The sequence below is a fragment of the Chelmon rostratus genome, chromosome 10 (genome assembly GCF_017976325.1).
Source record: "Chelmon rostratus isolate fCheRos1 chromosome 10, fCheRos1.pri, whole genome shotgun sequence".
In the NCBI taxonomy this organism is placed as follows: domain Eukaryota; kingdom Metazoa; phylum Chordata; class Actinopteri; order Chaetodontiformes; family Chaetodontidae; genus Chelmon; species Chelmon rostratus.
The window spans coordinates 10,914,165-10,937,475 of record NC_055667.1 but is presented as its reverse complement, the minus strand read 5'-3'; the positions used below and the strand labels follow the sequence as shown (position 1 = coordinate 10,937,475).

General features: G+C 41.8%; 1 protein-coding gene across 1 annotated transcript in view; it reads left to right on the top strand.

Moving 5' to 3' along the window:
- pex14 (peroxisomal biogenesis factor 14) overlaps window positions 1-18,757 on the top strand; it is a 47,397-nt gene extending 28,640 nt beyond the window's left edge. The window contains exons 5-10 of the mRNA XM_041946060.1: window positions 1,696-1,781; window positions 4,273-4,375; window positions 8,270-8,367; window positions 14,167-14,258; window positions 16,224-16,683; window positions 18,024-18,757. Coding sequence (XP_041801994.1) covers window positions 1,696-1,781; window positions 4,273-4,375; window positions 8,270-8,367; window positions 14,167-14,258; window positions 16,224-16,683; window positions 18,024-18,047 — 863 coding nt within the window. The 3' untranslated portion in view covers window positions 18,048-18,757. The remainder of the gene's footprint in view (window positions 1-1,695; window positions 1,782-4,272; window positions 4,376-8,269; window positions 8,368-14,166; window positions 14,259-16,223; window positions 16,684-18,023) is intronic.
- The last annotated feature ends 4,554 nt before the right edge of the window (window positions 18,758-23,311 follow it).

The following is a 23,311-nucleotide window of genomic DNA, read 5'->3' as shown; positions in this document are numbered from 1 at the left end:
ACAAAGAGATAAATTGTATTGCATTGGGCTCATTGAGTGTACAGTTACTTTTTCTAAAGCAATGTGTACAATTACAGTTATAGTCTTAAAGAACCCCACAAATGGTTTTATATTTACTACAAGCTGTGGATGGTTAGATGTGACGTTAAGTCATTGGCTTCCATTAATTAAAATTTCAAAAATCAACTAGCACACTCTTAAAACTTGCCTGTGCTGTCTGATCCATCGCAATGAATATTTTATATTATCAGTACAACTACCAGTTACATTGTCACAGTGATAATTAGGGCTCTGTGATTTCAGCACTGCAGAAACACAGAACACAGAATATCGTGGAAATTGCCACAATGGTAATGGAATTTTTTACAAATCATCAATTTCCCTACCATTTTAAGCGTTTTCTCACAGTGCCTTAGTCGGATGAACAGGAAAGAAAAAGCTGCTATTCTGCTATGTGTTGGTTTCTCACACACATACACACATATGCACACACACACACACACACACACACACACACAAGGTCATGTCGAAGAGTTCTTCAGAGAGGAGGGAGAGCTCATCACGTCAACAAATTCTCAGAAGTGCAACCACATGGGCAGATAAAAGACGCAAGTTCGTTGAAAACTTCATCGCTGTATGTGCGCAGTCATATATTCTGTTGGAAAAAATGAAAATGCTACATCTGTTTCTGGTCAAGCACGGTAGAAGTAGAAGTAGAAGCATCGCCCGACTGTCAGAGTAACCTTCGTCAGACTCGCTAACCCGGTGTGTGATCTGTCTGATGAAAAACAGTGCAATGTTGTGTTACATCAAATTCCTTTAAATTTATTACATTTTGAATATTTTCTTATTGAATTGTTGAATTTTATTCATCCACCACATGACTCCATGACTCAACACTTTTGACAAAATGTTCTTGAAGGATCAGTGTGCAGGATTCTGTGGCATCTAGTGGTGAGGTTGCAGATTGCAACCAACTAGATACCCCTCGCCTCTCCCCCCTTTCAGGGCACGCAGGAACATAATGCGAAAAATGCAAAAGGTGCTTTGGTTTGTCTGGCTGTGCAACATGGCAGACTCTGTGAAAGAGGACCTGCTCACTCAGTCGTTAAAAGAATTAATTCTAAGGAAACCAAAACAAAATGGTCCTTATTTTCAGGTGATGAGACACTGATGAAAACATGCTAAAGGATATTATACCATTTCTGCCATATTCTGCCAGTAGAGCCCCCTAAATGTTACACACTGGTCCTTTAAATTGTAAAGTACAAAAAAAAGTATATGGAAAACTGTGAACTTGGAATCTTGGAATCTGAAAAAAAAATAAATAGGGAATTCATAGGGTCCCAAGTAATGCACTGTTGACTTTTTATAGCGATCTGCATCTAAACTGTAACTACACAAAAATTATGTTATACTGAAAAAAGGACACAGGCTGCCTGGAATGGTACATAGAAAAAATCTAACATGCGTTCAAAATTGCTCAGCAAAAATGTTATTTGATTTATTGATGATTTAAGACACTGGTATGGTTCTTTAAGTTTCATGTCACAGTGTGTACACAGATTAATGTACTTAATATACCAGTGCTAGGAGCAGTATCCTGAGAAAGCATTTCAACCACATCAAACTTAAAGTGAATCAGTATTCAAATCAGTATTTCACTGTGTTCAACTGATTTATCCTCCTCTCCAGGTCCAACAGGCTACAGATGGAGGGACTACGGTGCCTTCACCATCATTATGGTGGGCATCGCTTTTGGCTTTCATCAGCTTTACAAAGTAAGTTACACCCAGTCTCTCCTGCTCTTCTGACAATGTTTCCTCACCGATTTTGTTTTCACAGTTAATGCTTCTTTAAAATTTGTTATATATATTATACTTTGCATCCTAAGATCTGTCAGTGTTGACTCTCCCTGATATTACATTTAAATTGGTGGGCTTAGCAAATACATCAGTTTGTGATGAATTATGGTGCTAGAATAGAAGGCGCCTCTGCAGTATGTAACATCACTCTGGTCTTGTTATTAAACCTACCCTGCTTTACGTCAAAGCATGATCTCATTTGAACCCCTTCTTTTTAACCTCCCCTTCCCTCCTCCTCTCAGATATGTGTTTTTTTTCCTTTAAAAAATATAGTTGCAAACACAGCACACAACCATTTTTTTGACGTCCTACCTTCTAAAAATAATCACCCTGGTTTTTATCGGGCTTAGCAGCCCTTGAACATGAGCTCATGAGGCCCCTTGTCCCCGGTGACATTAATCCCATAGTGGTTGTTAGTAGTTGTCTGAGTGGCATGTGGAAGCCATTACTCTCGTTTTAGAGGAGGACAGGAGCTCTAGCAGTAGCTCTTGGCCTAGATGACAGGCCGTTCTCCTCTGTGTGTGTACAGGAGAGAAAAGGAGAGCGCGTATCATGTACATGCATATGCCTACCTGACCCTGTCTGCCTTTCATAATGCTGCACATGCACATTCAGGGTCTCCAGTCCCTTATTCCTCTGGCCCTGCAGTCTTTCACTGATGAAAACACGCACTGTACCAGTCCACTGTTTCCTACATGCAGCAGGGTTTGCCAGCCACTGGTCGTCTGGGAGGTGGGATTCCCTGGCGGGACAGCACAGGTTGCTGTCATGTCACTGGAGCGTAGCGCCAGTCGCACCATATGTCCAGGCTTCTGCCCATACTTTATTTATGTTATGGTGCACCTTGTAAACACCACACTCCCAGCAACCCACTTATTAATTACCACGTGTTGACACTCATTTAATCTTTTTCTCTAAAAAGTGTTTATTACTTGCGCTGGTGTGGCTGCTTGCCACCTGAGCTGGAGAGAAAACCCGGCTCGGGCGGCAAACCGGCTGCGAGTGATTAAGTGATCTTTATTCAGCCTTAAAACCAAAGAGAAAAAAATTTATGATTTTGAATGCAGTTCAGTGGGGCCCTCCAGGGTCACACGGACATTGATTTTATTTGGTGAGCTCGGCTCCACGCAAACATGTAAAGGATTCAGTGAGACGCTCAACAGCTGCTCATCTGGTTAACACTCACACTGGATAACAAACATCCTCATTTGGCTGTCAGACATACATATCATTTTGGTAGAGTTCTGTTTATTCAGTGGCAGAGAGACGATAAACAACATGACATTGTTTTTGGTTTTGGAAGACTATTTTCAGTGTTTACCACCATGTTTTTCCCTGTAGGCCTGTCTTTTGCTTTCACTGTCTCTTCCTGGTTTTCATTTATCTGTATTGCTGGAAATATGTTTTTAGGGCTGCTACTAACAGTTACTTTCATTATAGAATCGTCTGGTTATTTTTTGGAGTTACAAATGAATTGTTTAACCTATAAGTTGTCAGAAAATTGTGAAAAGTTTCTCAGAACCCAATGTTGCATCTTTAAATTGCTTTATTTTTTGACCAAGGTGAATGATGTAAACTCAAGAAAAATCAAAAGCAAATCTAGAACCAGCAGATAATTGACATCAACAACTTAAAGGCACAGTTTAGGTTTTTTGAAGTGGGGTTGTATGAGGTATTACCTGCAGTAGATGGGGGTTGGCATGCAACCATTTCAGAGAAGCAACAGGAGTACTGGTGCAGGAAGCTAAGAAATGTACTGCTGTAGACTGGGGGGGCAACAGCAATGCTTATGTTTTTTAATCACAAAAAAAGGTCCACCAAAAAAATCAGTTTAAGTGTACACCATATTTAGAATATTTTCACCACTTTACTGTGCCTTCAGACAGCCCTTGCCTATGGGAACTGAAGCCATTAATATCACTCTCCAAAGCCAAGGTCCAAACCAGACTCCTTTGACAAAAACAGTAATTTTTGTCGCTGCTGCTGCTGGTTGCTGGTCTACTGCTACCTACCATAACCCTAACCCTTTGGTGAATCCTAACTAACCCTTTAAACTAACCCAGTAATCAAGCAATAGCACAAATTGATAAGTACCTCATACAACCCCACTTCAAATAGTCCAAACTATCCCTTTAAATGGCTTATTGATTATCAAAATTGTTGATTACGTTTCTAATCTACTAATGGTTTAAATTCTAGATGTGTGCACATACCTGTATCAGTTGCCTTGACACTGCAGCAGAAATGCATGCACCTAATCAGGCTCTTTAGACAATGAGTCACTTGTCCAATCAAACAATGCATTTGACCCTCCACTGCCAAGTCTATGTGGTCCTGTCTTTTCTTCATCTTTCTACCCCTTCCCACCAGAGAGAAGTATAATATTATACCGTGCTTTTAATTGCAGAAATACATCCTTCCCCTCATTATGGGCAGCCGAGAGGACAAGAAGCATCTGCAGAGGATGGAGAGCAACATTGCGGCAATGAGTGGCACGCTGACACAGACAGGTGAAGATTAATATCTTCATCACTTTCTCCCTCCTTAACATTTTCCCTCATTTATCTGTCGCCAAAATCGGGGGGCCCCGCACGTTTTTAACAAATGACGCCGCTGTCATTTCGCTTTAATTTGAAATTGCTTGTTTACTGTCAGGCTCGGGCTCAATTAATTACGTTTCGCTGAAAAGCTCTTAACCTCGGAATATTAATGAGGAGTTGGGAAATGACAACTTTTCTTCCCCCCACCATCCTCTCTTACTCCCCCCTTCCATTCGTCTCCCCCTGCACCAACCTCACCCCCATCCAAACCTCCACTGCCATCATCATCATCCACCCTCTTCCCCGTAGGTGGCGAGAAAGTTCATTTTAATTTTCTGTGCGTGTGTGTGCAGGATGTGCGTGCGGCATGGCACTGTGTGGCGTCTGGGCTCAGCACTGGCCCTAGTGTGATTAAGTGCACGGTGACAGGTGCGGCTCCCATGTTGGACAGGTGAGGAATCTCAACCTGGCTGTCAAGCATGGAGAGAGAGAGAGAGAAGCAAGGAGAGAGATGCTTTCCTAGCTCTTTGTCAGTATAATTAAAAATCCAGGGAGGCGTAAATGAGAGAGGCACTCTGAGAAAGTTTGGTCTCGTTAGCAGAAGTGTTGAACTAGAGTGTGTTTTCACCTGAAAGGTACCAATCCCTATTAGAGATAGGCGGCCTGGCAGAACTACAAGCATAGTGGAAACTACGGTTTCTAAAGAATAATTTAAAAAAGCCATTCTATTTGTGCTTTTCAAGATACTCAAGACAAGCTGAACAAAAGAACCCGTAGGAAAGAGGTAACAGGACATTAAAACAGGACATTGTGAAATTGTAGAGTTTCAGTGGCATGTTACATAATTTAGGTCAGTGTTTAACTTTTTAGTCTGAAATATGAATTCAAATCAAAAGGTTTGTTTTAATTAAAAAAATTCCCTTCAAACTTATATATAAATAAGGTCACATTCAGGTGTACATAAGCTATGTGCACCTGTCTGTATGAGATGTCTGCAAACAAGATAAAGAACTTTATCTTGTTTCTTGAGTGTTACAGTGTTACTAAAGCCAATGTCTCTTTCCCATTTTCCAAATCCATCTGTGTATCTTTAGATCCGGCTGAAAAACTGTACGAGTTACCATCACGCCTGTGGTTAGCGGGTTGCAAGCTGTAAACAGACAAAGAGGGGCCGAAACAAACGTTTCCCTCACAGGCTGTTCTCTTAACTAGAATCACGAACACAACCGTGTTGGTTTAAATACAAACATCCTTTGTTTGATCGTCCCCTCATCTCCAAATGAAAACAAATTTAGTGTTTGAGTTTACGGCGCCTGGCACGGACCAACATGGTGTAGATGAAAATATGGCTGTTATCATTTTATCCAGTCACACCCATGCTATTGTTTTCTGGCTGGCTAAGGTAGGTGGAGGCCTGCAACTGTGTGAGATCGCGTGCAAGGTGTGCCACCCGGAATCTGATTAACAAATATATGCTCTTTTATGGTCATTTTCTCCCAACTATGCAAACACATTTCCTCTGGCTATTTCACTGCCCATTCTTGCTCTACTTATCACTTTTTGGAGATTTGCCAACTGTTTTGTTTGCCGGTGAAGACACGATTTCACAGTAAGTCCTGCGGTGTTTCGCAGTGAGTAGGTGAGACTCCAGGTGGGGGGGGGGGGGGGGTACAAAACACCCAAAAAAAAAACATGGGTCTTTTCTTCAGCCAGTGTGGGGAACTAATTTGCTATGACTGCAGTAGCCAAGCTGCTATTGTAGTTAATGACTGTTGTAGTTAACAGTTGGGGAGAGGGGTTGCAATTACACTGAGAGTTTTCTCCCCCTGCTTTCCCTTTGTCTTCCTCTCCCTCTCGCTCCCTCTCTCCTCGCTGCACTGAGTAATAGCGACCGACTGCCTCGCTGCTGCCAATTGCTTGAACCCCCTTTTGTTAAAGTTCATGTATTTCTCTAGTGCCGGGCGCAATGAGGTGATGTATCCTTTTGAATGGGGACCACATTAGTCTCTCTCGCCAGCCCCAGCTCGAAAGTAGGGGCCCTGACTCCCATTATGATTTGCCTACAACTTCACACAGACAATTAATGAATGGATCTTGGAACTACTTCAGCGCACCCAGGCTGTAATGGAATTGTGAGGCTGTTTGGGCACTCTTTGTCGGTGGGAGCCATATTGGTGACCAGCTGGCCATTAAAGACAGAGACAGGCCTGGACATATGTAGTGTACATTATATCGAGGTATTTACTGAATAATTTACTGAATACACAATGTGCACCCTCCTCACAGCAGCTGCAAGGCTCACACATCATCTTGTCTCCGATTCTCTCTCTCTCTCACACACACACACACACACACACACACACACACACACCGCAGCTACAGCCTCCATCTGATTCATGCCTGGCCAAATTCTTTGACTTCATTACTCTTGGCTTCATATCTGTGATAACTGGGGATAAGAAGTTATGCATTTTTGTCAAGTGTCTGAACAGTACAAAGGAGTCAACTTTTGTGGAGAGACATGAAAAGATTTGGACTGTTTGGCTGAAGTGGCTGAAAACGCAGTGCCAGTGGTAATTCAGGAGGCACAGCATTACAGGCTGGCAGACTGTCCCACACATCTGGATAAGCTGTTTTGTGGCGAGGTGGAATCAGAGACTAATAGGGCAGCTCTTGGTTTAGCGTGCACACCCTGTCATACTAACACCTTTCTTTTAAGTATTGATGGCCACGGTATTTTAGTTTTATTGCCGTCATCAGAAAGGCTGGTCACACTCTGGATCACAAACCGAGTAACTAACTCAAACTGTTAGCACAATGGTCTGTGGCCTCAGCCGACGATCCTGCTCAAACTCGTATCCCGGAGGATTCTGCAAGCATGAAAAGATCAAACGTTTCAGCACCCCACCCATATTGATACAACTCCACCCATTTAAACACAGGTGTCACTGCAAGATATTAGCCTCTTTGAAAGATCAAATATTTTGTCTGAGTTGGTTTTTCAAAAGAAACACAGTCTACAAGCCGGGCTCTGTCTTTTGTCCCAGCCTGGGTTAATGTGAGAGGAGGCTTCTTTACATCCCGTCCAGCCGGCTGCAGCTCAGGCTTTTAACCATTGGCCTGACAACCTCAGCAGTGGACCGCCACAATATCTGTTGATGTTAATCCTATTAGGCTTGATTTAACACTTTACACGCCCATGATTTATATGAATGTTTATTGGTTTTCTGTAATATAATCAGCTCAGGGAAACTTAATGCATTGTTTGGTAATACACGCGTGACTGGAAGCAGGGGGCAACAAACTGTGCCCGGTGTTATTTGAAATCATACACCCTCGTCCAACACCAACACTTGAACTAATTCAATCTTCAAAGTCAATGGAAAAAGAACAATATTTATTAGGATTAGGGGGGACATTTTGTCTGGCAGCCTCCTCCCAAATGAGAGCCTTGTTTTTTCCTTTGTTGATCGTTTGAGGATTTAAGATGCATTAGAAGGCAGTGTCTGGGTGGATAATGGAAGGTTAGAGACTGTTATTTGATTTAAGTTCAGGCACTAGAGATTAATATCTCCATCCTATGTGCCCCTTCCCCCCTCGCACCCTCTACCCCCAGCATATCGGACCAAAAAGCTGCGACTAAAGTTACTGGGTATTAGCTTTGATTACAATTCTTAGAGGACAGCTTTGATCAGTGACTCAAGTTGAGTCTCATCACTTCTGTCATCGCCTCTGGAAATAAAATGTTCAGTTTTGTGGCACCAAAACAATCTTATCACACAATCTTACTTCCTTTTTTTTTTTTTTTTTGGCCTGTTTGAAGTGTGCTGAATGTAGCGTCTGCTATTCTGCTCGTTTCCACAGTCAGTCAGCTGCAGCAGACCTTGGTCTCTGTCCAGGAGCTCCTGATCCAGCAGCAGCAGAGGATCCAGGAGCTCTCTCAGGAACTGGCAACAGCAGAGGTAGCTACCACCTCATCAGCACTCTTCACTTACCACCAAAAAACACAAGTCATTTCAGTAGAATCTCTGCGATTCTACCTGTTTGTTAATGTGCCACCCTCTCCTTTCATTGGTTTTCTGGTCAACTGCAGATTTAAGCAGTTTTTACTGTAATTTAATTCTAACTTAATCATTTCACCAAATGACACATTTGTGTTAGTACATCTTTACTGCAAACTAACAACAACGAGATGAAAGAACTTTCCAAAGCTGGCATTGAGCGCATCTTCGCTGTAGTTTGAACATGAAAGTTACGGGCTGCACCTTTAATGTCTGTTAGGTATGATTGATGTTTTTGAGGAAAGCTAGACAGGTAGTAACTCTGAAATTACAGAAGGGCTCAGTAAACGTGGAGTTGCAGGTTAAAATCTCCAGATTGATGAGGAGAGAGAAAAGGTTTTCTCGAGGCCTCTGTGTACTAAAATGTCTCGCGTTCGCCCTGAGTCATAACTACCTAAGACGGACAGTGTTATTATACTGTATATCATCAGAACACAAGCTGCAAAAAACTATGGTGCATCTCATCATGGGACCATAATCTTAAACCATATTGTCGTTCCTCTTCGCCTTGATTTTTATAGACAGTGTTCGTAATCTACTTTAGAATTGTAAGTGTTTAGGTGAATTGGACTGAGTGATTGTTCTAAAAACTTATGTGCTTGGATGAAATGTTGCTTGCTTTTTATAACACTACTCGTAAATAGCTTTATGATCTCTGGGCTCTAAAAAAGTGCCTTGGAAGAGACAATCTTAGACAATGTTTTATGTCCACAGCTTGTTAAGCACATGGGTGTTTCACTGTAGTAGCATCTGGATATCGCAGGAAAACATATGCGGACACATCTGCTTCGGCACAAACGAGGAAGAAAAATATGAATCTCTTCCCTGGACGGGGTACATCAAAAACTGAAGAGTCATAGCTCATTTTGCGCTGTTTCAAGTTCTCAGCCACGCAGTCTCTGAGCGGTGTCGAAAGCAAATCAGCATGTTTGAGTACATGGGAACGATGATCTGATTTGACCCCACGCTGGTCTGAAACAGAACTATCGAAGGTTTTCTGTCAGGCAGGCTTGTAGGCCCTTTTTAAACAATGAGTTCCCTCCCTCATAAAGGGACAAGGGATGTTTTTTTCTTTTCAGTCGTCATCTCCAAATACACAGATTGGATTAAAAAGTGTCTACTTCATTTGCTATGAGTGCCTTGTTGGACAGCGGTAGTGTATAAAAAGTATAATTCACATCAAAACACCCATTAAACAAATCATAAACTCTGCTTTATAGCTATAGTGTTGATCTTAAATTTCCCTGCGAGTAGGCACAAGGCCCTCTGTTGTCTCAGGCCATGGGGGAAATTGGGAAATTGTTTTCAGGTCCAGGATGTTTGATGAGAAACACATGTTGGAGCTGGCGAGCTACTTATCATTCACCGTTTGCGGCTTTCGGGGTTTGCCTCACCACGCCGCTCAAAGTGCGCCACGCTTAGCAATTATACCTCTCAACGCGGAAATGTGACTTTAACCCGAAACACATGGAGACTTCTGTTTCCTCAGCTGCTAAGTAAACATTTCTCGTAGTTTGGAAACCGCTCAATTGCGGAGTGCGTTTGCTGTCCCTAAACTGGGGACCTCATTATGGAAGTGAGTTTAGACAGACTGACTCATGTCTGTGCCCGCACACACACACACACACACACACACACACACACACACACACACACAGCGCACGCTGATGCTGCACATTTCCAGACTTCACAGCCTGAGACAGTTCCTCTCTTTTTCACTGTTTTGTATCTTACATACATATGTCACAGAAGACTCAGCTTTATTCTACCATAGATTTGCCTCAGGATGATTCTTTCCTGATGTTAAACAGCCAAGTCTATTTCTGCTCCATTATCATTACAAATCTGCCTGTTAACTGTGTTTGCCCCGCTGTCTCGACTCACTGATCGTTCTCTTTATTAGTGGATACTACATAGAAGATTAGAAACCGCCTCCTTGCTTGTGCGAGATGAACTGCCAGTGGGAAAGTGCATAAATAGAGTGAAATCAATTGCGCTGTACCAGTGTTTCCACTCAAAAACACTCCTCTGGGGACTTCCGTTTGAAACTAATTCCATCATAAATATACATGCGTTACAAGAAAACACACTGTCTGCCGGCGGAGTAACTGTGAATTAATTTGCCTTCAGACACTCTTAAACAAGGCTTGTTAAAGATCTTATCTTGTTGCTAATGGTCCACAGGCATTTATCTTCATTTAGCCAGATGCGTTGCCATCCTTGGGTGCTGCTGCAGTTGATGGTCTTTTTTTTCCCCCCTTTGCTTGTAATATATATTTTTCTTTTTTCTTGAAGCACTTAGTGAGCCAGCAGAAAGAGGCCGACCCCTGTCACATCCAGGCACCCACCTGAGACATATTAGTTACAAGGCTTTTAAACCAGGTAGAAGAAATCTTCACTATGGACAGTATTTACACAGTAAAAAACATATCCAGCCAGAACAGTGGTAGTTGATAGGTGCAATAGGTGGCATCTCTCTCATAGGTTGAGTTGCGAATTATTTTGGTTTTGGTTGATTCGCCTCATTTGTTGGTTGTTTGTTCATGCATGGTGCTTTTTGCAGTGTGCAGTGCCAACCGGAGAATTATGTTCTCCACTGTTTAGGCTACTCAAAGCTCTGCACCTGCACACCCGGAGGTACGACGGAAGTCAAACACCAGAGAAAGAGACTCGCACGCTCATAACTCTGTGATCCACTTTTGCACATATTGGCCTCTTCGGGGTGAGACATATCTATATGTCCACACATCCGAGGAACCAGCATAAAAAAGGATGCATGAATTTAAATCAAGAGAATAGAAAATGCATTCCAGTCACATATGCAATGTAATACAATACAATACAATGTTTAAGGTTCAGGAAAAATAAAACTTTTTGATTATTTTGTTAAGTGGTTAATGAAGAATCACTAATTATAAATTTGTACAACAGAAAAGCAAATTTGCAAGTATTTAGAAAGTTAAACACACAGTGTGTAATTTCTGCCACTAGGGGTCTCTCAATCGAACCAGTAACAAACGTAGTTTGACGTTATGAAGTAGCGTGAGATTAGGGGAGTTGGTGTCGTCATTGTTAAACAACCGCCATTGCTGATGAAAATCTATCTGATTTTTAAAGTTTTATTCACATTGCATTACATGACACATCATCTGGTGTGTCCCGTATTTCCTCAGAAGGTATAGCAACTAGAGGGGGTAAAGGGGATGTGATGCAACCAAATGAAATGCTGTAAACCTCGAATTAAGTTGCAGATTTCTCTGGGTTTGAATATTCTTGTAAATATTTGGGATAATATAAGTACACAACTCAACGAAATAGTCCGTTTTAGACATTTCAATTCCAAAATGTTACATATTAAGATTATAAGAAAACACATTGTTGCATAGCAGTCAAAATAGCATTCACAAATCTCACCTGCAAAATATTAAATACAAACACTGCAGTAAAAGTCAAGCCATTGAAATGACTCTGCACTGTTGTGCTGTATATCCACAGACCTGGAAGTACCTTCAGGATGATGCTTTTGTAATCAAAACACCGCAGAACTTAAATATTTTGATCAGCAGTCTGTTAAAACATCACATCTTACACACTCATGCAGTCTATTGGATATGTGTCAGCACTTCAGGTAGAGCTTTTAAAGTCAGCCGTGTTCCTTTCAGTCTCTGCAGTCACTGATACCCCTCCACTCAGCCTCCACGCAGGCAGCTAGTGCACTTAACACAAGATTCTTACAGTGTGTGTGTGTGTGTACACTCACATAATGTATCTCAAAGCTGAAATTCAGTCTTGGCCCAACATTTAATTAGGTTTCTTGAGACTTAATAAGACATATGTCGGTGGTAGTGTTGTGTGACAAGTCTTGATGTGAGATATTATATGGCGCTGCTCTGTAGCTAATGCAGATAATGTATGTAGCTGGTGGTTAACAATTCTGCTCTAAAGTCTTTTCTTCTTCTGTTAAGTGATAGAAGTATATACAAAACCTCACATTTGGAGCAATTTGCATTTTTCTTAAGTGCATTCAGTGCCTTGGAAGTCTTTAGCTCAGCCCATGCAGCAATTAATTTTTTTCGATGTAAAATGAGAGAGAAGCAGAATCCAGCCTTATTATACGGATGCCTTGGGGAGGCGAGGGATTAAGATGGTTCTAATGAGGTGACGGCTGTAATAAGAGTGTCTTCAGCCGGCCTCCAGTGCACCACCTCTAAAACACAGCTCCTTATCAGAGAGGTTTAGGAGTCGATAAGAGGAAAAAAAAAAAGCTTCTTCTTCCCCTCCTCGTCTCCTTTTCTGTCTCCCTTCACTTCTCCTCCTCTGCCTCCCTCTTTCCACTGTAAATGAGTCTGATCCCTTTCAGATGTGATTCAATTAATTTCTCTTAGATTTAATTACAAGCGAAAGAGTCCAAGTTATCCCTCTCCCCTCGATAGGGGGTCCACGTTTCCTAACAAGCTGCCTCTGGTGAGTCAGGAGAGTCTTAATTACAGTTTTTACTTTTCTTTTATCCCACTTTTCCCCCTGTCTTCTCCCTTTCCTCCCTCTGGTCTCATCAGTCTATCCTCCCGTTCTTGCACATGTTTGTGCTTCTCATTCAGGAATGGACTCTAAATGGGGACCAATTATGTACATCACTGGTTTCCAACCTTTTTGGCTTGAGACACTTTATAGCCAAGCAGCACCTTGTCATGACACCTCCTTGCATTTGTCTGTGAGTAGTAATCTTTCGAATTGTTCTAAGCGCCCTAGGGAGGCACAACTCCCCAGTATGTCAGAATTAAAATACGATGATTTGAAAGAAATCAGAAAAAATAAACATCATAAACATCCCTTCAGATTTATTTTGAGACCCTCTGGGGGTCCCAACCTTTATGTTTGGCCTTTAAGGTTTTCCCCATTTACATTGCTTTAGGATTTTCATTCGTTTTGCAGAGACCCAGTAGTCTACAAGACTTTGCAGCAGGTGCAGTCCAGCTTTATCATTGAATTTGACTGTTGCCATGTGATGTTTTTTTTCCTCTAGGCCTTTATCAAAACTCGTCATTTTATAGCTCCCTCTGTCAAAGTCCTGCCTATCCCTAAAAAAGTGCTGCCGAGACAGATTTTTGGCAGCAATTTGCCATTCAAATACCCTGTAGCATTTCATGCCGCACCAGTGTGTGCGATAACACACGCCTTTGATAAAAGACAAAAAGAACAAAACAAACTGCTAAGCTATGGTCTGCCGTCATGAATGTGGCCATTGTTCAAGATAAAGTCATTATCCAAAACACTGGACTCTGGCCTAATCTTTTCTAGATAGTATGGAAAATTATGTAAAAACAGCATGATTCACACTCACTGGACTCTCTGAGCAGTTGAGGCCATAAAAGTGACTGTCATGGGACTGCTTGCCCTCCTTTCTGTCATCACCAGCAGTAGGTATCTGTGAGGTTGTTATGGTGACAATTGACCCGACTACACAAAAACATGTGGCTTTTGGAGCATTTGCATTTGCCATATTTGTTTACCGTGTAACCTGTGTCCTTTTAAAAACAAAATAAACAAAGCTTTTTTGATTTTGTGTTGTTGAGACGGAGCACAGAGGTCGTTGAAAGGCGTATATTGGCTTTGTGCTGCGACCCCGCATGTGACCTGAGCTGTGCTTGTGTGTGTGTGTGGCAGTTGTTTGTGTGTGTCTCACTTGTGGTTTTCCTATAGGCATCATCCTCTACCAGCCGTGTCCTGGACAACCAAACAGTTGGAGAGCTGAAGGCTGAGATTGTCTCTTTGAAGGGCTTACTGCTCAGCAGGTAACAAAGTCCGCAGACCCCCGTCACATGAAACAGTGCAGGTGTGTGCACGTGTGTGTGTGTGTGTGTGTGTAAGAATGGACGGCTTACTGTTTTCATGCACTTTGGAGTTCCTGGATGCAGTCCATTTGAACCATGTTACTGCAGTAAACCGGTCAAGTTAACATAATAATAATTTACTCAACCATTCGTTAACTTTGCCCACATTTCAATTACACCTGACTTTAAAGTATTTTTTCCACAGAATGTTGCTCTTTTGAATTACGATTATTAAATTTTTCAGTTTGCACGTATCACAAAGAAAATAAGCACTTTGTATTGACTGTTTTGACACAAATAAAGACCCATATCATTATAATGAATGTGTCAGAAGAGTCAAACAAGCCAAGCAGCCTGTTGCTTGAATATATTGTCGTGTATATTGAGCGTGAAACAGTCATTTGACAAATCGTAACTCTGACCACCTTTTTTTTGGAGCTTGCAGCATGGTCTCATGCTCTTCCCTGCCAATGGAGTTTGCTCTGTTGTCATTACAACACTAAATATGACATGACTGAAATATGGCACACCGAAGAGTTTTTTATCTCAGGGAGGAGGGATGCATCAGGACACATTGCTCTGAAACCAAGACTCTGCTACAAAGCTACAAAGTTGACCTTGAGTTAAAGTTTATCATTTAAGTACATGTATAGTTTCTGGAGTTCTCAGAAACAATGTCAAAACAAGCGTCACACAGTCATGAAAGTTTGTGTTTGTGCTTGAATGAATGTAATGAAAACACGTGTTATACATTGCCATTCCAAGTTAGCTGCACACTTAAAGCATAATCATCAATCTCAGATATGTTTAATCTCACAGGCACTAGCGGTTATAATACTGATTGCACCGTTTCTTTCACTTCACAACTTGCCTCGGCCTATTAGCATATTGCAGGCATCAGCTGGTCTGCTGTGTTTTAATGCTTTTATTGGGAAGCAAGATAACCACACGTGTGTGATTGCTCCGATGCAACTTTAAGTCATTTTGTTAGAGCAAAGTACACACGAACATAAAAACACAACCAGAGATTTATATGAACTGGAACACCAGCGGCTTCCAGGTCAAATATATTTGCTTTTGTCAATCATTCTCTTTGTTGTCAGGGTAAAAATCCGATCGTTCACATTTTAATAAAGCTATAATATACCCCTGGACGTCCCCTGATTCTTTTCAGCTTTGTTCCTCAATGTAGTCAGCAGCAGCCCCGCTCAGTCAGGCCCATTAGCATGCATGATTATGTATCAGTGTCTATAATGAAGCCCGAAGTAAGAGTGTACATCAGAAAACCGGGCGAGGACGAAAATTGCCTCAGAACTGTCTAGTTGAGCATGTTTTGTTCCCCTCGTACATTCTAATCAGTAATAATCCCTTTGTCATTTGCTTTCTTGACTTCGTCCTGACTCTCACAATGAGTTTTCTGGCAAAGGCTTGAATCACAAAATAAAGGCTCTGTATCACCATCTGTCTCCAAACGTGTTCCCTTCCTGTTCAAATGATCCAAATCATTTTTTTTTTTAACCACCAAGAAGTGCTGATCCCATTATGATTCAACGTTGTCTTTTTGATCTTAAAAGCTGCAGCGGATGTAATTAAAAAAATCTTAGAGCTTCTTTACCAGGTGTGATGAACATCTGGCAGTTTGGGGGGGAAAAGCCATTTTCTCTGCTGTAATTATGAGAATTACATAGGATGCTTTGTGTGTGGCTGCATGCTAAAATCTAAACTAGTGTTGAGGATATGTCATTCAACACCTGACTTAGGAAGCTATATATAGTTTTGTGCTTGCACTATGGCCAATTATGGCTGATTACATTGTGGGAAAGCTCTTTTTCACACATTTTGATCACAATGAGGTTTTTGATGAGATTGTGATCAGGACTAATTTTCTCTCTCTCTCTTGTCTGCTCCCTCCGCCACCTCCTGCAGAAAGCAATTCCCTTCCACTCCCACAATTCCTAAGATCCCTTCGTGGCAGATTCCCCTGAAGCCGCCTTCAGCACCCGGCTCGCCATCCGTCAACAGCAGCAGCGACATCTCCCCTGTCAGTAACGAGTCAGCCAACTCCTCCCCAGTTAAAGATGGACACCACAGCCCCCAGGATGCACTGGGAGGGCCTGATGGAGCTCATGGTATCAATGGAGATGCTGGCCCTGTGGGCCTGGTCACAACACTGCCCCTGGACCTAAAGGACCAGGTCCGCATGGAGGTGCAGGGGGAGGAGGAGAAAAAGAACAAAGATGATGTCAGCCACGTAGAGGAGGAGGAGGAGGAGGAGGAGGAGGAGGGTCTAAGCATGCAGACAGAGGATCGGCGAGGTGGGGATGGACAGATTAACGAACAGGTGGACAAACTGAGGCGGCCCGAGGGTGCCAGCAATGAGAGCGAGGTGGATTAGACAACAGTAGAAAGCACAAAACCACTCTCCAAACACAGCTTCTCATCTCTGCTGACGGCTTTGTTTCATTCTGCTCGCACTCATTCTGTTTGTTTTTTATGCTTTAAATCAATCTTCACTGTCTGTTTCCACTTGTTTCTGTAACATCTTAACCTGAGCAAAACGAGGAGTAGTTGTGGGCGTGAGAAGACGCAAAACTGACAAATATTGGAGTGTCTAGTTGACACACATCTTACCTCGATTGACTTCTCATCATGCAAACTAAATGACTGCATGCCGAGCCAAGCACCATGTCGTGACGTTTCTTTGAAAGGAGAAGTGACGAGCAATAGTCAAATCAGAATGACTTTAAAAGGCTTTATGCAGCACTAACCGTATGTGACTTACCGCTTTTAATTTTCATGATTTGATCAGATAATTCACAGCTTTGCCTTGGTGCCTGCCCTTATAATCGTACTAAGGCTGCTGTACAGACCAAAGAGGCAGTGCTGCGCAGAATATCTCTCCTGTATAGTGCAGCCGTAGGTCAGGAGTCATATGTTGCTGCTTCAGTCTCAAAGTTACCGTGAGCATCCAGAGAAGCATTAGCAGAGTTTGTCTCCCAGTTGATGGCAATAGGAGAGGACAAGCTCTTCCAGGGCCGGAGCTTTTAGCCTCTTTTATGTGTCCTTTCGCATTGGTGTCAGTCTGTCAATAATTCACAAGGCCAGCAGGGTGGCATTTGGGTGAAATAAAAGCCCTGAAATTCGAGATTAGAATGTGATGACGGGCTTTGTTCCACGCCGGTGTCAGAGTGCTCATACGCTCAAAGGAGGGGAAGATAAATGTTTTTTTCCCTTTTTCACTGAGGGCTGAATTGTGCATCTTTGCGAGTGCGCGAGAAAAAAAAAAACAGGCTGTCTGCTGAGCTGTATCTGTGTCTCCAGCAGGGCAGCTGATTTGGTTTGTGAAGTATGTTAATAATCAAATGATCAACAAATAACAGATGTATTAGTTCATGCAGCTTGAAATGTCAAGGAGGCTAAAAGCGGAAATCTAATACAGAAAGTCCAGTTGCATTGTATTATTTTCCGTGACAAACCCTCCGGTCCAAATTATGTAGGGCCTCCTACAGTGAGTAATCTTTACAGAAAACGGCGCCAATATTTTGTAATTAAGCTGCAGTAAGGCAACGAGGGCTGCCACAGATGGAAGTTGCAGAACTTGTATCACTTTTTTTTTCTTCTCAGTGTGGAGGTGGATGGGGGAAGTTTAAAAAAAATTGCCCCATGATTGAAAAAGAAAGCAATAAATGAATACTTGACTTATTGAATTACTCACTCTGTCTCCAGCTAACAAGAAGAGCCCATGAGTGAGAAGAAGGGATATCAGCTCTCGTGCCACTTCCACCTCCATCGCATGGCCTTCATGGGAACACAGAAAAGGTAGAAGGGCTCTGCGCATTTCTGTGTGACACCCGTCCTAGCCTGCAGACTATGCTTAGTTACGTTGGCGGAGTTTATGTTGAAAGTGTCAAATGATGAGACAAATAACACTGCAGTATGCTGTAAAAGATCTATTTTTGATTTATTTGAAATGAATTTGTATGGATGAATAAGGTTTAAAGAAGTACAGAATCAAGAGGTGTGACTTCTGCTTCGTAGCCACTGTAGGCTCAGTGATTGGTCCGCTCTGTAACCTGCTGATGACTGTCTGAATTTCAGCCAGAAATGTACATAAGTGTAATAAATTAGGTTTATCTCAAGTAGAATCTGTTATGTTAATTTTAAACCATCTGGACACAGAATACTACTGTACACTATGATTAAAGGACAAACACAGTGTTACTAGGATTTCCATGTTTATATTCTACATTTCCTGAATTCAGTTACTGTTTACATCAGTGCAGATAGTTTGTCATGTTTGTCTTCCTGTTTCTTCATTTACAGAAGTATATATTTTGAAACATGCTCAGATAAATACTTGACTGGCAGTAAAGAACAGGGTGCTGATTCTATGTCGTAACTGAGTAAATGTACCTAATTTATGTTTCCATCCACCCAGTAAACATTAAAGGGAACGAAACAAAAGCTCAAATCACACAGAGGTCGTCCTTGCAGTGGGTTGTGCAGTTTCTGTCGCCGTCGTTAATCTCTCTGGGATGTTTCAGGTGCGGGAGGCTTTCTCTAATATTCACCTCAGGAAACATTTTATAGCATTTTTTTTCTGTTTGGTTAAAAATGGAGTTTGGTGATGATGAAATGAAACTGTGGGAGACTTTCCATTCTGTGAGACAACTGTTTGCTGTTTGAGCCTAATGCACCTACTAACAACAGTTGTGTAAATTTTCACCATTTGAAAAAGCAAAAACAAAAAAAATCCAACATGAACATCAAGTGATCCAAATCCAAATCTATTCTAAAACCATTTTTAGCTCACAGTTTCTGATTAGTCCTTGTGGTGTCTTGTTTTTGTGTCAAATCTCCCAACCAGCTGTGCCATATGTATAAGACCAGATACAGATGACTTGTGCTTGTGTGTATACTGAGTGCAGAATCATGAATCACCCTGTACTGAATCTTCAGAAAGCATGACGAGGCAGGGACTTTCAGTCTTTTTCAGTGTTCTCTCTGTAAATGAGTAAGTGACATCGTTATGCATTGCATGTGTGAGTTTTTGTTTATTTCTGTAGTTGGATCATCAGTCTTTTGGTTTCTGTTGTGGGTGGTAGTGCTGCCTTCTCAATAGGGTTTCCTATTCTATTTTGAATACACGGAAGATGTTGAAGATAGCCGTTTTACGCAAAATTATGTTTTTAATCATTAATGTTAAAGTACAGAATCTTTGCTTGATCCAACAGAACAGAAAACTCTGAGGCAGAATCAAACAGGTAAAGGAAGGAAGAAGGAACAAAGGGTTTTGTTTTTTGCTCTGCTTGAATTCTTATCACTAGTGACTGTCACAGCTGGCCTGAGATGGCGCTGGAGAAATGCTGTGTTGTTATCTAAATCAGTCATCATTTTAGGACACCCAAGAGTCAGTTTGTCAGGCGCAGCCTTACTCTGGCAGACTTTCAGCAATCTAAGCTGTTCTTTGTCATTAGACCTAAATTTATTGATATGGTTAACATGCTAAGCATATAAGTAATAAGACATAAGTATAGATGAGCTGTACCAGTGCTGCATATGGTCGGCATAGTTACATGCATTAGCTATTTCCATGCTAGTACATGTACAACCCAGATTCCAAAAAAGTTGGGACACTGTGTAAAATGTGATAAAAAAAACAGAAAGCAGTCATTTGCAAACAAACAAACTGTTTAACAAAGTGTTTCTGAGCTCATGTAGTAACATCCTTTATACAATCATGTGTTCACAAAGTGAACCTCGCTCCATCCTCGCTTGTGAAGTACTGAGCCTTTCCAGGATGCTCCTTTCATACCCAATCATGATTCTATCACCTGTTTCCAATCAACCTGTTTACCTGTGGATTGATCCAAACAGGTGTTTTTGGAGCGTTCCACAACTTTCTCAGTCTTGTTTGAAACATGTTGCTGCATCAAATTCAGAATAAGCAGATATTTACAAAAATCATTGGCGTTGATGAGCTAAAGCATTAAATATATTGTATTTGCACTGTTTTCACTTTAGTATGTGTTAAAAAGTATTAGCAGATGATCACACTTGGATTTATGTTTTACACAACTTTTTTGAAATAGGGGTTTTAACAGGTCAATGTCTGTCTGATGATTTACCATTGCACTCTGAAAACATGTCAGAGTCACAGTGGACAGTCAAAACTGATGAAAATCAATACAGCAGAGCCACAGATATTTTATTTCACCCATTCTTCTTCCAAGTCAGAACCTGGCGCCTACGTTACCCACAGTGCATCTCAACCACTGATGGTTTGGTTTGAGATTCAAGTGTTACGTAAGAATGTTTCGTGCAATCAGTCTTCTCTTACACAAGCTGCGTATATCATGATCGGATGCTGCTTTACATTTAGCCAGAATTCTGTCATACTGAGATATAGGATCTATAACAGAGTCCATACCAGATATAATCCCAGCTGTGGAAAATGTACACCCCATTATCAAGTGAATGAAGTGAGTGAATCCTAGCTCATATCTTTATTTAGTGGCAAAACATGCAGCAGAATTTATTGAAGTAATATTTTGTATTGAGTAACGATCCTCAGAACCTCAGCTTCAGTCTTTATTGTAATTTAAATGTGAGCATGAATGGGTGGATGCTGCTCACACAGGTTGGGCTGCTGTTTATTCCAGGAGGCTCCCAGCATTGACAGCACAGCTCAAATCACACACTGCCACAGTTTGTTTTCTTAATATGCAATTTTCTAGCATCTTGTCAATAAAAGGTCCCACCATAGATCCTCAACCTAAAAAAAAAAAAAGCTGGGCTGAAAAAGGCCATTTTTCCTCATACGGGGCATTCTGAATATTCCCATGCATTATCAAGTGTATGAATTTAATTTATCAAGGTCTAAATGATCAATAGCGTTTCACATATTGATGAGGTGTATAAACTTCTCTGAGGTTCGATACCACATCCCTTTGTAATCCATTAACCTCTCCCTGGAGTTCAGGCCAACCTTAGATTTATAGGGACCTACTGTAATAAATCCACTTGTACATCATTTAGTGTCTTATGGGATTTGCAGTGCATTCCTGTCCAGAAGGCACCATCTATCCTACCCTCATATTATCATATACATTCTGAACGTCTTAACAACATCCACCACAGTCTGCATACCCTTTCAGAAACCTTGTGCCTATGCAAGTACACTTCCTGGGTAAAGCTGGTGTGTTAGCCAGTAACCAGCACCTCTCAGTGTGGTAGTGCAGTGAGAGATTGTTTGTCTGAAGCAACACCTTGGTTTTGACACCATTTGGCTCCCCGGTTGGGAGCCTTAACCTCATCAATCTTGCTGCTAAACGGAGAGCACTCAATAGGGTAGTGTATCGACGCGCTCTGAACTCCATTGTTCACTGGAACTGAGCACTCAGCAGGTTAGAGGGCTGAGTGTCTCCTTGGATCAATGCAAGGGTTGTTAGCCCATCGCAGCCAGTCAGAGGGCTAGCGTGACTCTGTCTGCACCATACACACATCATCTCTACTCATTTAAAACTCCTTCTTGAGTCCTTGAGCGTTGATCCCGGTCCAGCTTTTGTTTTCGCAGCACGCTGATTCAGGATAGTTCACATCCTAGCAGCATAGGTCCAGTTCTTGAAGCATCGACCTCCACCCAACGTGGCTTCCAGACATCTCTCTCCACGGGGAAGTGTCCTGTAAAAAAATTTGCATAGGAAAGGTCGCGGACAAAGCGGGAAGAGGAGGCCTGAGGATGAAATATGTGTCCTTCCTCTTCCCTGTGAGATAAGATGCATGTGGCATGCAGCTGGGAGCAATCTAATGTCGTACTTGATGTGTGGACAAGGCCTGTGGAACTCCACCGGTTGCTTTGCCCCTCTGGAAATATCCTTTTACTCCTCGGGAATCCTTGTTTGGACTGATGTTATCACCATCTGCAGTGAAGATCTGTTAACCTTCTTTCAAGATGTTCTCATCGACGTGCTAGAATTTAGTTTCTCCTGTATATTCTATATTTTAGGGCTCTGTGCAGTTTTTAGCCATGTCAGAGGCGTCGCCGTAGGAGCGGCAGCGTCAGTTGGTCTGCCACTTTGATATATCGCAACAGCTTTGCATGTATTGCAATTAAATTTTGTGCAGACATTCAAAGTGCTCAGAGGATGAATCCCAAAGACTGGTGATCCCCAGACTTTTTACCTAGCCTAACCGTCAAGTCAAAGCTTCCATCTATCAGTGAAATATCTCAACATCTAGCTGATGGATTGGATATGATTTTATACCGATATTCATGGTTCCCAGATGATGTATCCTTGTGACTTTGGTGATCCACTAATATTTCCCTCTTGCGCCACCATCAGGTTGACATTTGTGGTTTTGAGTGAAATGTGTTGACAACTGTGAGATGGATTGTTGTGAAATCTGGTACAGTCTTTCATGTCCCCCTCAGGATGAATAATAATAACTTATGTGATCTCATAACTTTTCATCTAGCTCATCTAGCTTTTAATGTGTCCATTACTTTGGTTTATGACCCTTGACTGTAAATAAAGATTGACGACATGTCTCCACCTCCTCACACTGTACAAAAATGAAGTTAAAATATCCCGGACGTGGGTGTTGCCATCTTGGTGACGTCATTTCTTGGAGCTAGAGTCTGCGCAGTAGTGATCGGTGGATGGAGCCGCGGTATCGAGGGCCTGCCCATACACCCACCTAACTCAGTCACAGGTGAGAGTTAGCTGTCAATCATGTTACACCTATCCTTATATAGCATTGATTAACTGATTAAAACCAAACTTGAACACCTGAAGAAAAAGTGTTCAATAAACGCTTTGGGGCAGGATTTATGAAATATACTGCAGGCAGACACCAGATGCGATCGAGATGTTTATTTTGAGGAGCTGTCATGTCGTCCATCTTTATATACAGTCCATGTTTATGACCAGATACCTGCAAAGCTAATGACAATATAACAATATTAGCTTCAGCCGTACTTTGCCTAGTACAGCCTCACAGCTGCTAACATG